At 44.5% G+C, this 15,303-nt stretch overlaps 2 protein-coding genes across 3 annotated transcripts in view; both read right to left on the reverse strand.

The window, feature by feature from the left end:
* The window catches only part of LOC125883094 (USP6 N-terminal-like protein), a 354,121-nt gene that overhangs the window by 31,743 nt on the left and 307,075 nt on the right, over positions 1–15,303 (reverse strand). The window contains exon 2 of the mRNA XM_049567236.1: positions 190–270. Within this exon, the coding sequence (XP_049423193.1) occupies positions 190–228 (39 nt within the window). The 5' untranslated portion in view covers positions 229–270. The remainder of the gene's footprint in view (positions 1–189; positions 271–15,303) is intronic.
* Positions 4,623–15,303, reverse strand: part of LOC125883116 (USP6 N-terminal-like protein) — a 90,523-nt gene continuing 79,842 nt past the window's right edge. For both annotated transcript variants that reach the window (XM_049567299.1, XM_049567300.1), the window contains exons 4-5: positions 13,155–13,228; positions 4,623–4,938 (exon numbers count right to left, since the gene is read on the reverse strand). In XM_049567299.1, the coding sequence (XP_049423256.1) occupies positions 4,855–4,938; positions 13,155–13,228 (158 nt within the window). In that variant the 3' untranslated portion in view covers positions 4,623–4,854. The remainder of the gene's footprint in view (positions 4,939–13,154; positions 13,229–15,303) is intronic.

Below are 15,303 nucleotides of genomic sequence, written 5' to 3' on the forward strand. Positions count from 1 at the left end.
GACCACTTAAAAAAGTTTTGTTCCCACGAGTCACTCAGACACAAAAACAACAGGGTCCAGGTTGAAAAATACCAGAATTCACATTTAATAAATCCCTCTCTGACAAGTGAGAGAAACTAACTGACAGACAGACGGAGGTCCGACAGGGTGAAGATGGAGGATGAGACGTAGCGACAAACAGAAGCTCACCTTCTCACTGTTCTTGTATTTGTCCCAGCTCTTCAGCATCTTCAGCCATTTTGTGGTCCTCTCCACCTCCAGGTGTTTTTGCTGAGTGAAAACAAGAAGTGACACATTAATAACTTCCTCTCTCGTCGGGCCTTCTGTGGCTGCGCTCGTGTCCGATGGGAATCACTGTCAGAGAGACGACTTGCAAGTGTTCATACTGTATGTTCAAAGTGGTTTGAAGCTGCTGAGACGCTCTAATTAAGGCCCTCTGAAGATGTTGATCAGCTTCTCCACATTTTATGAGCATGTGCGCTTCTGAGTGAGCTCATGTTCTACAGCAGAACAAAACACATTTGTTGTTGTGTGTTACTTTCATCAGTTTCAAATTAGTAATATGTTTCTAAATTCTGTGGGAATTAAATGTTAAATAAAATGGTAACACTGATATCTTTTAGATTCAGGGTCTATCCCCAAACCCTGTAGACCACAGTAATATGTTCGTGCCAAGAGCTTTTCAAGTGTGAAATGTCCTATTTCCCATGACACATGAATGCAACACTTGATGTGTTGACATATCATTTTAAAACCTGCCAAACATCACAAGTTGTAACAACAACAAAAAAAACATTCAACAGACAGAAAGACATTTTGAAAACACTCTGAGGTGTCACAACAGGCAGCTGTTTGTGCTGTATTCAACCTCTGTAGCTCCTTTTACAACGCCTGTTCAAGGACGGAATATCCGCTGTCATTCCACCTCACTGTTCTGTATATAAGGTACGATCCTGGAATGAGGGGACATTGTTTCGACCTTTAAGGGAGGCTGTAATAATGTTTTGACGACGTCTTATGTGTACAACTAACTGCACGAGATTTAAAAAGCAGTTGATAGCAGTTAGCAGCTAACTCGAAGAACAGCAGCCTGAAACATCCACAAATGAGGTCCTTACCCTCCGAGCAGAGGACGAGATCACCTGCTGTATCGCCAGAGATGGTAAGTGATTGTTGACGCCATTGTTATTGTTTATAAAGCACTGCTGTTATGTACATTATACGTCACTCTAGATCAGTATTTCTCAAATGTTGTGCCGTCATGCCAATCCAGGTTGTGATAACCACACATTATTACTGCAATATTCAACTGGTCCTCTGCAAAAAATTATGAATGAATTTCTAACTGACTGTATCAGTGTGTTATGCACACCCATTTCCTAATAAAGGCAAAAAAATTAATATGAAAAACCTTCACAGGGAACCTATTTGTCTCCCTTGGCGTGAGGGATTTTTTTGTGTGCAACACATAACATTCTCTTACATTATATTCCATTTAAATTTATGTTATTATGCCCGTTTCGTCACATCCAGAGAACCCGGTAATTTTACAGGCCTTCCTCCTACTCCGTCTCTCAGTGGAGACCACCGAAGGACAGAGTTCCAGAACTTTTACAGGGGCTAAACAAGTCCCTGCCTCGGAGTAGGTACTCAGAACGGCCCCGAGAAACTCCTGGCTGGGGCTTGGGGATTACTTGGTGCTGATTGGATATACTCAAGGCGGGATGTGACATTTTGTGATTACTATGGTTATCGTAGATTAGCTAGGCTAACCGTTAGCTGTTAGCCGTTAGCGGTGTCTGTATTAACTCATTAACTCAATAAACGGTCCGTGAAAAAAATATTTTTTCCAGCGGATATCTTAGTTACAACATGACTGAGCTAGCAAAGCAGTTTTGTGTTGCTATGTGTGGTATTTATTCAGTTTTGGGAAATCACGATGTCTAGAAAGCATCAGCTGACAGGGACAGCTAACAGCAGCAGCAAAGCTAACATCAGGACGTCATCTGTTAAAAGCCTCCCGTTGTCGGATACGACATGACACTACTCCAGTTAGCTCAGTCATGTTGTAACTAAGACATCCGCTGGAAAAAATATTTTTTTTACGGACCGTTTATTGAGTTACCGAGTTATTACAGACACCGCTAACAGCTAACGATGTCCCTACGCCCCTACGTCCCTACGTCGCCCTGGTCAAAATGGTCGCGCAACGATTACGTCACATCCAGAGCCCGGTAACTTTACAGGAACCTTCCTCCCACTCCGCTCTCTCAGTGGAGACACGGCGGTTGAGAGGGCCGAGCGAGAGGACGTTCCTGTAGTAGTTCCTGCCCCCAAATAGTACCAGGAACTTCTACAGTGGAAACGGGCCTACTGATGCTTTTTCGTAATTTTAAAAAGTTTTGTACACAAATATAAATACAGGTGTGCCTTGAGATTTTGGCCGGCCCTTTGGTGTGCCTTGGGCGCAAAACATTTGACAAGCACTGCCCTAGAGACTGACGCTATTGTGTTAAACGTCACGCCCATCATGCCTCTTTTGATACAGTGATGCCGGGATGCTATTTGAAATCATGCACTGGAGCAGTATGATACCGCAGTCGTTTGGTTCTGTGTAAAAATGCAAAGGAGTCATGCAGAAGGGACTTAGTGGCAGCAATATCGCGCAATCTCTGTAAAAAGTGCTTGTCTGAAACACACTGTTTTAGTGACTGTCTCTTTAAGCCCAGCCTGCTCTGATTGGTCAGCATTTCCGGGTCTTCCCCATCTTGGCGTCTCTGCACCGTCATGGGAGACGGAGAATATATCACCAATGAAAGCTTCTAAATATGAGGGATAAATTAACAACATCTGTAACCATCTCCACTGAAAAGCTTCCAGTCACTGTTTTCTCTTTACTTCTTTCTTGGTTTAAAATCAGACTAAAAAGTGACAGCTGAGTTCTTGATTTCAATTTTTTTAAGGATTTTTTAAGGACTGGGTTTTGTTCTTGACACCTCAGGATTAAATTCTAGATCAGGATGACGTTAGCATGTGGCACAAGACACATACGACCTTAGATTTTTGTTACTTGCCAAAATATCTACATTATCTGTCATCATCTAATTAACGTTGACATTAGACGTCCTGATATTGAATTTCTGTCACCTGATGTCACCACCTCAATTCAACCAAATATCAACATCAGGCCCGTTTCCACTGAAGAAGTTCCCGCTACTATTTGGGGGCAGGAACTACTACAGGAACGTCCTCTCGCTCGGCCCTCTCAACCGCCGTGTCTCCACTGAGAGAGCGGAGTAGGAGGAAGGTTCCTGTAAAGTTACCGGGCTCTGGATGGGAAGTAATCGTTGCGCAACCATTTTGACCGGGGCGACGTAGGGGCGTAGGGACGCTGTTAGCTGTTAGCGGTGTCTGTAATAACTCAGTAACTCAGGAAACGGTCCATGAAAAAAATATTTTTTTCCAGTGGATGTCTTAGTTACAACATGATTGAGCTAACTGGAGTAGTTTCATGTCATATCCGACAACGGGAGGCTTTTAACAGATGACGTCCTGATGTTAGCTTTGCTGCTGCTGTTAGCTGTCCCTGTCAGCTGATGCTTTCTAGACATCGTGATTTCCCAAAACTGAATAAACACCACACATAGCAACACAAAACTGCTTTGCTAGCTCAATCATGTTGTAACTAAGATATCCGCTGGAATTTTTTTTTTTTTTCACGGACCGTATATTGAGTTAATGAGTTAATACAGACACCGCTAACGGCTAACTGCTAATGGTTAGCCCAGGTAATCTACGATAACCATAGTAATCACAAAATGTCACATCCCGCCTTGAGTATATCCAATCAGCACCAAGTAATCCCCAAGCCCCAGCCAGGAGTCTCTTGGGGCCGTTCTGAGTACCTACTCCGAGGCAGGGACTTGTTTAGCCCCTGTAAAAGTTCCGGAACTCTGTCCTTAGGGGGTGGTTCCTGCAGTGGAGACACGCACCAACGGCCCCGGCCCCGTAAATTTGCCCTGAAGTTCCTGCGGTGGAAACGGGCCTAATGTTTTTTGGGGACCACATAAGATGTTTCCGAGGGCCGTATTTGACCTGCAGGCCGCACTTTGAGCAACAATGACCTGTGGGGGAAACCCTGCAGAGATCTTCGAACTAACTTCAGACTGATTCTCTGTTCCTAAACTGAGGATGACAGCAGCTTTCACACTTCACTGAACTAACCCAGTTTATGAGGGAATGACCTTGGGTTAAAATAAAATCTGTGAAGACGCCCTTTAAGTTATTGTCTATTCTTGCTCTGCTCTTTCCGTCCACGCAGGATCTTCAGCCTGCAGACCACGTGGAGATCATGAGTCCTCTTGGCTCTTCTCTGCTGCTGGTCTGCCCAGTCTGAAGCATCATCTTCATCTTCTTCCTCTGCCCAGTCGGTGACCTTCACCTCAGGCTACTTCTGTCCCTGTCTTAAACAATCATATAACCCTGAGGTTTTTTTTCTTCCACAATCCTTCAATCTCTCCCTCCATGTTTCACTAGCGTCTGGTCTGGATCGTACCACTCTCTGCTAACACTGATGCCCTGTGATTATGGCTAACCAGGCTGTTTCCTGCCTGCGTGTGCCAGCCTATATATATAAAACACTCCAGCACAGTGCTGTTTAAGAGCCTCGCAGCCTCAGGACCGGCCCGGCCAAAGCCACAAACACACTCTGCTCTCAGCGACACTCGCCTCCACAGCCTCTCATTTTCTCCCTGCTCCCCTCAGTGTGGTGCTGCTGTTCAAACTGGCCTCTGGAGGTCATTAATTTAGTGATCAGGAGTAATGACAGGTTGTGATGTGTGTCTGTGTGAGTCCTTACTGAACAAAGCCGAAACGGTCGATGACTTTATACAGGTGGAAGTTGGTGTCCTCCCACGGCTCCACGGTGGCCTCTTTTCCCTGGAATCAAGAAGACAGTGGGAGTTAACAACACGGAAAACTGAAATGTAACTGCACTGTACTGAACATGTCAAATCAAGATCAACAGGAAGTTAACTGGCAACAGTGTCTACTGATGACTGGTTTCAGATGTGTCAGTGTGTGTGATATCTGAGTGGATCCAAGAAGTTGACGCCATAATTTTATCCTATCAGATGTTTGGGTTAAAATTTTGCCATAGTCAGTGTATGAATTTCTGAGTTATGGCCAAAAACATGTTTTGTGAGGTGACAGTGACCTTGACCTTTGACCCTCGACCACTGAATTCTAATCACTTCAATCTTGACTCAAAGCAGAGGACTGTGCCAAATTTGGACGTTTTTGAGATATCATGTTCATGAAATGGGAGGTAAGCAATGTCACACTGACCTTGGTCTTTGACCCTTGACCAACAAAACCTAATCAATCCCTCCATGATTCCAAATGGACAGTTGTGGCAAATTTGGAAAGATTCCCATTCACAAAAACGAGACAGACAAGGTCACAGTGACCTTGACCTTTCGTAATCAAATTGTAATAAGCTCATCCTTTATTCAAAGTGGACGTTTGAGCCAAAAATTCCCTCAAGGTGTTGTGAGATATCGTGCTCACAAAAGGAGAGGTATGGAATGTCATGGTGACCTTGACCTTTGACCCTTGACTACCAAAATCTGTTTAGTTTCTCCTTGATTCCAAGTGAACGTTTGTGCCAAATTTGGAAATTACTTCAAGACATTCCTGAGATATTGCATTCACGAGAATGTGACAAACAAGGTCACAGTGACCTTGACCTTTGATAATCAAATTGTAGTCAGTTCATCCTATATTCAAAGTGGACGTTTGAGGCAAAAAATTCCTTCAAGGTGTTGTGAGATATCGTGTTCACAAAATGAGAGGTATGGAATGTCATGGTGACCTTGACCTTTGACTACCAACATCTGTTTAGTTTCTTCTTGATTCCAAGTGAATGTGTGTGCCAAGTGAACGTTTGTGCCAAGTGAATGTTTGTGCCAAATTTGGAAACTCCCTCAAGGCATTCTTAAGATTTTGCATTCACAAAAACGAGACAGACAAGGTCACAGTGACCTTGACCTTTGATAATCAAATTGTAGTCAGTTCATCCTATATTCAAAGTGGACATTTGAGCCAAAAAGTCCTTCAAGGTGTTGTGAGATATCGTGTTCACAAAATGAGAGGTATGGAATGTCATGGTGACCTTGACCTTTGACCCTTGACTACCAAAATCTGTTTAGTTTCTCCTTGATTCCAATTGAGCGTGTGTGCCAAATTTGGAAATTCCCTCAAGGTGTTCCTGAGATATTGCATTCATGAGAATGTGACAAACAAGGTCACAGTGACCTTGACTTCCAAATTCGAATCAGTTCATCTATTACTCAAAGTGAACATTTGTGGCAAATTTCAGGAATCTCTCTGAAAGTGTTCTTAAGATAACACATTGATGAAATGAGAGGTATACAATGTCACCGTGACTTTGACCTTTGATCCTCAACTGTTGCGTCCTCGAATATGTGACAAACAAGGTCACGGTCACCTTGACCTTTGACCATCACATTCTAATCAGTTCATTCTTTACTCAAAGTGGACGTTTGAGCCAAATTTGAAGAAATTCCTTTAAGGCATTTTTGAGATATCGTGTTCACAAAATCAGAGGTATTCAACGTCACAGTGAACTTGACATTTGACCCTTGAACACGAAAAATCGAATTAATTTCTCCTTGACTGACCAACAAATTCTAATCAGTTTATCCTTTACTCAAAGTGAACATTTGCGCCAAATTTGAAGAAACTCCCTGAAGATGTTCCTGCGATACCGCGTTCACGAGAATGGGACGGACGACAAACCGGCCATGGCTATTTGGATCGTTGGTCAGCAGTTTGAAGACGTGAAGAATTTTCTGACATGATATTCACAACACATTAAAGCAACTCCCGCCTCCCTCTAATACCCATCCCCCTCCTCCTGCAACTCCACCTCCCTCCAAAGGCCTACTCCCACCTCCTCCATTACGTCCTCATATGATAGGCATAGGTGTTGGCATGGTAACATTAGATACGCGGAAGAGGAGAGCGAGTGTAACGTTACAAATGCAACCCCGGCGTTTTAAAACTCAACCGGAGTCAGTGATAACTGATGAGTTTTAGAATAAGGTTACAGTGCTAACGTTAGATAGTAGCGTTAACATTACTAGTAAGTGGAAACGCACAAGGAAGATAACGTTAATGTTTCAGAGGCTACGCTACAGTAGGCTAACGTTAGCCATTAGCAAATGGATGCTGTGTTGTCATATATAACGTTATGAACTGAACTGAACTTCTTTATTTGTCATTTTTATGCGCAGCACAAAAAACGAGCTGACATTTCGCACATCCCAAGCAAAAAGAAACAAAACATTTAAAAACAATTTGTGTAACATACAAGAAAGAACGTACAACCAACAGTGTAGATCATCATCATCATTATCATTATCATCACCAGTCACAGCCCTTCAGGTTGTCCGCTGCTGTTTGTGTACCAAAATAAACTGAACAGTGACTTCTGACTGAGCGCCACATTACATGCCACCCACGTTCTTCAGGGGCAGAGAATCATGTTTTGATTGGCTGCTACATTAGGAGGGGAGCCACGACTCCGCCGCCCTTGGGAAGGTGTGTCGGCACGAGTGCGTGTTTATAAGACAGAGATAAACTGTGTGTGTGTGAGTGAGTGTGTGTGAGTGAGTGTGTGAGCAGCGATTAACAGGTGTGAAATGAACACCCAGACGCCCACCTGCGTCACCGTCTGACTCCAGGCCTCAGAGAAACCGGTTCTAGTTAATTCACTATCATGGACCGATGACACAGAAAACCCACAGTAAGAGTGTGTGAGTGTGTGAGGAGAAGGATTATGTAGAGAGGAGAGCAGGTACAGAATATCAAAGAGTGTGTGAGTAAAGGAATAATGGGAGAGTTTTGGACATAAAAGTCAAAAAGGAGTCGATGTAAAGTGAACACCATGACGCACAGACAGCGATCACAGTGCTGCACCTCCATGTTTATACAGTAGCCCAGAATGGACAAACCAAACACTGGCTCTCGATGGGGGCATTTGTGTTTTCGCGTCGGCCATCGTAGTTAGCAGAAGAGAAGAGACCTCTACAGATAATTCAACTCCTGGTAGGAACATCCTGAACAATGAACACTAATTGAACTCTAACTGGGAGAAGTTTCCACTGGTTGTAATCTGCAATCCTCAAAGCTAGATGCCACAAAATCCTAAATCCTACACACCGTTCAGTTAAAGAAGAAAGGTCACGAGGGACAGACACAGGAAGTGTCCTCGTCAGGTTCATTTCCAGGGCTAGTACCTGCGGTTATTCCACAGGCTAGTTAATAACATGTCGGGCAGGAAATCCAAAGTGTGGGATCATTTTGAGAAGGTGAAGGACGAACCCAAGGTGATATGTAAACTCATCTTCATTGGTCGACTACAAACATGACGTATCATCTGAAACATGGAAGTAGCTACATGCCCATTAGCCCACAGCGTCATTAACAGGCGGCTCGCTCAGTGTGTGACGTGCACCTGGAGATAAAGAACTTTGAACACACAGATATCAAACTGACCACGACAGAAACAGTTAACGAACCTCTAACCTCGTCTGCTACCAGACCTCCCTGCTGCTCTCCACTGTGCACGGCAAAAATATGCTAAAATATTCTCCATACAGTCGCAGAGACAGAAGGCCTGTCTGTGGTTTCACAGGTCAGTCTGACGACCAGATGTTGAGGTGAAATATTTCTAAATTCATCTCCTCCCTGTGTCCTCGCCCAGCGTCTGCACCGCTCCCTCAGCAGAAACACACCAGCTAAATAAATAACTCTAACACACACAGAGATCTCTGAAGAATCAAAAGACCTCGGTGTTTTATTCCACCTCACACCGTGTGTGTGTGCTCACACTAACACCAACACCATCATGGCTGACACGTTCATCACTTCTGTCTCTGCACAAACTTTCATGACACTCCAGCAAATAGTTGTTGAGACTTTTTACTCAAAACAAAGTGGATGAAAAGTCAGAGACACCAAAGTCAGTCGGTGTTATCCTCTGGGGAACATGAATGTCTGCACAAAATTTTATAACAATCCATCCAGTAGTTGTAAAGGACTCTGGAGTCAGACACAGACATTTCCATCCCTGGATCGACTGGTCAACGAGAAGATCTGATTCTAACGTGACATTTTGGTGAAAACGTAAATCAAATATTCACTCTGAAAATCACTGGCTTCGATCCAAAACCATCAGCTCCAGCGCCTGACATAACAGACGGCAGTCAGACCTGAGTGAATAAGTCATTCGGAAACAAAACTCTTCACTTCTGCACTTTCTGCAGAGACAAGAAATCATTTTTAATATCCACACATGAACGCCGGCTGATGAGAAACTGCGAACACCAGCGTGTGTGGTCGTCGTGATAACCGACTCCATTAAACTCCTCCCATCCCCGACAGCGACAATGACACTGATTTAGCTCTGATTGTGCTTTATTGGGCCAAAACACACGCACACACACACACACACACACACACACACACACACACACACACACACACACACACGCCTCCATCATCTCCTCTCCATGGTCTCTTCACTCTTAATGAGGCAGTGTGATTATGCAGCCTGCTGGACTAAATTAAAAAGACTAATTTACAAACCGAGCGTGGTGGGCTGGTTCGACTGATACCGCCGGGCTGTGAAATAGAGGTGTCAGTCAGGAAACATGCATACAGCGCCACCACACACACTCACACACACACACACAGCAGGGAAACTGTGGAAAGTATCCACGCACAGCAGATAGATTCTTCTTCTTTTAAAAGCACTGACGTTTGTCTTTCGCTGTCCTTCTGACACAGTGTTCAGCCCGTTCAACATTCACACAGTGTGGACCATCACGGTGGCTTTTAAAGGAACACTTCACCCACAAAATGACCATTTGTACTTCAATTAGTCACCCCGTGTTACAGTGAATTCTTCAAGAAGACTTTATTTTTCTCTCGTGACTTCACGGTGAACGAAGAATCCAAAAACAGAAAACTGTTGATGGATTAAAGTCGAAGGGGTCCGCATGTAACAAAAGCAAAACTATATCAAAACATCCATTTACAAACTGTCACACAACACGTGCAGCCCAATTTATCTGGTATATACTCAGTACTTCCTCAACTTGCAACAAAAAGTGAAAGTTATCTACGACCTCTTCAAAGCCAGACTCCATTGATTAAAACAGTAGTTTTGGGGTCACATAATAACACAAACGAAGTGGAAGTGGTACATCAGCAGTTGCCGTGTGCAGAGAGGTAAAATTACTGTGAAGAGAGTAGGGGTGTAACAATCAAATGATCTGGACCGATATATCGATTCAATGATCGACGATCAAGTATCATTAATGCAAATTGAAAACATCCATCTATATCGTCATCTTTAGCATACGCTTTTATTTTGAAATTCTGCCTCACAGTCAAACAGCAGCAGGCAGACGGCAAGCAAATGAGAAAAAGGCGCTGAGGATTAAGTTATTTGCTCGGGAATAAATCCGCGGATTTTGGAGAACGAGGGGTCAACAGTAGGGTTGGGTCGGTATGAGAAAAAAAAAAGGTCCGGTTTTTGTTAAAAAAAAACAAAAAACACATCAGGTCGGAAATACGAGATTTTCGCCACTTGGGGGCGCAATTGACTCATTTAAAATAAAAAAACGACCTTAGGACAACAGTGACAGTAACATGTTGCTTCTTTTATTCCTTACAAATAAATTTTGCAGCTGACTCAATCAGTGCAAACAAGGGTTGCCTCCTTCGTCTGGCTCAAAGCCAAAGTGTTGTCATAGTGGCGCATTCTTTGATTTCTTTTAGACTACACTGTCCGCCATTATCGACTCCCCGTCACTATTAAACAAACTCCAGGCTACAGTAGAGGCCTCGGTGCATGCACACCCCCTAGCTCAGTCCCCGCCCCACCCTCCTCTCTCAGCTGCTCGCTGTGCGCTTGGCGAAGAGGCAGACACAGGTGCTCACAGACTCGGAGCGGACTTCGTGTAAAAATGTCTGTGAAAAATACATGCTGAACAGTCTTTTGTGTGACACTGGTGCGCGGAGCGGAGTCCACGCGGTCGTGCTTTGTGCGCACAGGGCTTGCGGATGTCCACTTTTACTGGGCGGACCTCCGTGGTGTCCGCTCTGCATACGTTACGCCCGAGCATGCGGTCCAGTCGGTCTCAAAAAAAAAAAAAAAAAAACCTGGTCCAAGACGGAGTACCGAACTGAACTGGTGGTACCAAGAACCGACCCAACCCTAGTCAACAGACAGAGCACATGGTGTATGTAAAGAATGCGGCGACGCAACATTACCTGCCTAGACGGCACTTGCTCATCTTTACAGTGTCTGACAGGTTTGTGTTTCCCTCTTGCTACTAGCTGCTCGCTAATTCCTGCTATCAGCTGTTTCCTGTTTACCCACCACCAGTGGCTCGCACGTGCGGCATCACCAACAGCTCCTCCCACAAGTCATCAACAGCCCTTCCCGTTCCCGTTGTGGAAGGCCGCCTCGGTCTGTTTAAACTAAAAGGGTTCCACCAATATGACTACCCTACGAGGTGGAAAATTGGGCACCTCGGATCAACTCGCCAAACGCTCCCAGCTTGCTGGCAAAACGGTCCAACATTCGCCGAAAATCTGGCAGTGTAAAAGGGGCTAGTGAGTAAGAAAAATGATAACGTTACATGTAATTTGTTAAGCTATGAGTAGAGGAAAAACTCCGCTAGCTGCTAAGCTAATTTATGCAATGTAAACATGCTTAAGCTAATAATGGGTGATTGGCCAAAACAGCTGTTTTATAAAAAAAGATGATGGTTTAGATTAAAATGAAAAAGTTTCTTCCATAAAAGTCTCTTAAGTACTATTCAGACGGGATTAGTTTTCCATAGGGGTGTGGACTAATGTCAGTTCACCACAGGATGTCTGTAATATAAATGTCCGATTCGCACGGGACAAGAAATCTCCGTAATTCTACCAGAGATGGGAGTGGTAACTCGGTTTGCGCTCTGGCGTCACCTCCCTGTCGGCATGTGCGTGCTACGTTGCTTCCTGTAAGCATCAGCTGAAGGATAATAATAATTAATGGTTAGCCCAATATGAAGTACTGCCCATGATCAGGATTGTGTGTACACAACCATTAGCAGTATGGATTCATATTAGGCCGACCTAACACAACCAGAAGTCTCGTGCTTTCTTCTCGACCTTTTTGATTGGTCTCCCACGTAGGGCTATACGATTAGAAGAATGTCTACAGATCATTTTACAGAAGGTAAAAGTCGTCATAATTTTTACTGACATTATCCGTAATGATTACAGACATGGCGCGTTCGGACGGGACTAAAATCCCTGGTAATAATTACGTTACCCCACGTCTCCACGTTAAACTAATCCCGTCCGAATAGGGCTATAGGCAGAAACTGTATCGTGGCAGACTTTGTAATATCAGTAAATATCGTATCGTTGTCCAAAGAATTGATATAATATTGTATCATGATGAAACCAGTGATTTATACCCCTAGAAGAGAGCACAGATAAGATCAGGAAGTTGTACTTTCTGTTGAGGAAGTACAACTGGATAAACTGGACTTGGATTAAACTGCCTGAGTTGTGTGTGAGTTTGTGAGCAGATGTTTTGATATAGTTTTGCTGTTGTTGAACATGGACCCATTTGAATTTTCTCCGTTTTTGGATTCTTCCTTCACTGTGGAGGCATGAGAGTTTTCTTCATGAGTTCACTGTAACCATGGCGAGTAATTGATATACTAACGCTCATTTTCTCGGGTACAGTATTTCTTCAATTTTCATGTTAATCTCCGTTGGCTCTCTGCTGAGGATCCTCTGTCTGTAATGTGGCAACATGATAATCACAGCCTCGCTTTACTCATGAGAAGGTTGAAAACACAGAGTTGAATGACGCTTGCTGTTATTATTGTGTTCCAGGCTGTGATTCATGGAGGGATTTCACCACACTGTTATGAATCTCAGCGTGAGTGAGTGACTGTAATTCAGCTGTGGGTGACCACAAGAAGAAACTACTGTTGTGAGCTGTAACTTCACCAGAATAAAGTGTGTGTGCTGCTGGCTGGAGGGAGTGTTCACCATACCTTGTCATATTTGGCGACTATCTCAGCGCGCTCCTGGTCAAGTTTCACCGCCGCATCCTGCTCGGTATCAGACGCTGCAGAGCAAACAGAGAAGAGAAGGAGAGGATGGATGAGTGTGGAGTTTCAGTACAAAGTCTGGCTTCACAGACTGTGTGCTTGTAGTAATGTTTTCAAGCTTTTACACAAAGTCAAGACAAGAATCAAGTCTGTTTCCACTGGAAGCTGGAGTCAACATAACCTGTGTGTGGTGGTTGTGGTTGTGGATATCAACCAGCAGCGTTTACACCTCAAATGGAAATTCAACAAGCTTCATGAATATTTGTGAACGTGAGCTACTCTCTCTCAAAGCCAGAAACCAGAGAAGTTAGTCGATGTGTGCCAGCGTCTATATTCACTTCTTCACAGTGAGGAGAGAGCGTATGCAACCGCCCTGAAAAACAGACATTGTCAGCAGCGTCTAGGGCATTTTTGTGCAGCCGGTCTGAGTTGAAAATCTCAGAATTTTTCAGACAGGCTCTGGTGTCGTCACTGTCACTCCTTTAGCTACTTTCTATCCCAAGCTGTATATGTCAGTCAGAAACTATCACAAATAAGATAAATAAGACAAAACAGTCAATTTGTGGGAGGTCACTGAAAGTTGCGGGTGAGTGCTGTGCTTTTATAACCATATACGAGCAGTCAACCCTCTGGTAACATGGCGTTAATGTCACAGAAACAAAACTCACGCTCAGGGCTTCATCTAAAAAGTGCTAAATAAAGACAGGGATGAAGAGCTCCCCAGTGACCTGCTACCATTTTGCCTCAAGAGTCAGAAGTTGTGGATTCTTGCCGTCACTCTTAAAGAGACTGTTTACACCTGGTGTTAACATGTGTCTTAGGTAATCAGATCATACAAGTGTAAAGGACCACCAAGAGGCATTGTGATCAGATTACTCAAACAACTTGCCGAGGTGATCCAGGACACATTTGGCCACCTTATTCATTTTCCGTGACAGCTTATCCTGTTGAGAGGGGCTGGAGCCTGGACAGGTCACCAGACTCTCACAGGGCTGACACACAGAGACAGACATTCACACTCACATTCACACCTACGGGTAACTTAAGCCCTTTTTAGATAGGAGTTGTGCAAATTTGCAGGAAAGCCCGATCAGTTTTTTTTTCAGCATTGGCAGTATAAAAACAAAATCGGGGAGTGCAGCAAAATGCCGCCTACCTACTTTTGTTTATACAGAATGCACCTTTTTCGGGGCAATGGGGGGCGTGAGCAAGTAACAAAACGTGTAGCTCAGCATGTGACGTAAACAGTGACGTGGGAGGGAAGCCGTGGCTGGTCAGTCCTTCGGCGATTCTCTCGTAAGTTGGCCCGTTCTTCACCGTCCCCGTCATCTGACGGTTAATGGCCTCTTCGTTTGCGAGGACAAGGAGGGCGCGCAATTCCTTGTCTCCCCAGTTGCTCATCTTTACAGTGTCTGTCAGGTTTGTGTTTCCCTCTTGCTACTAGCTGCTCGCTAATTCCTGCTATCAGCTGTTTCCTGTTTATCCACCGCCAGTGGCTCGCACGTGCGGCGTCATCAACAGCTCCTCCCACAAGTCATCAACAGCTCCTCCCATTGCGGAAGGCGCCTCGGTCTGTTTAAACTAAAAGGGTTCCACCAATATGTCTACCCTATGAGGCGGAAAATTGGGCACCTCGGATGAACTCGCCGATCCGGCTCTGTGTGTCTAAACGCTCGCAGCTTGCCGGTAAAACGGCCCAACATTCGCCGAAATCTGGCAGTGTAAAAGGGGCTATAGAGTCACCAGTTAACCTGCATGTCTTTGGACTGTGGGAGGAAGCTGGAGCACCTGGAGAAAACCCACGCTGACACGGGGAGAACATGCAAACTCCACACAGAGGGGCTCTCCACCCTGGGCTTCAAACCCCCAGGTTCAGACCATGAACCCTCTTGCTGTGAAGTGACAATGTTAACCACTGCGACACCGTGCCGCCCTTATTTTGTGGTGTTACACTGATACGTCCTGATGCATCCCTGACAGGAATTATGTCACCAATGCAGGATGTGGTAGTAGTTTTGGTGAAAGAGCACTGACGCTTTACTCGACAAAGCGTAAGGTCATCAGTCATCAACCATCCATCGTCTCGTCCTAT

Source organism: Epinephelus fuscoguttatus, linkage group LG22, assembly GCF_011397635.1.
Source record: "Epinephelus fuscoguttatus linkage group LG22, E.fuscoguttatus.final_Chr_v1".
Lineage (NCBI taxonomy): Eukaryota > Metazoa > Chordata > Actinopteri > Perciformes > Serranidae > Epinephelus > Epinephelus fuscoguttatus.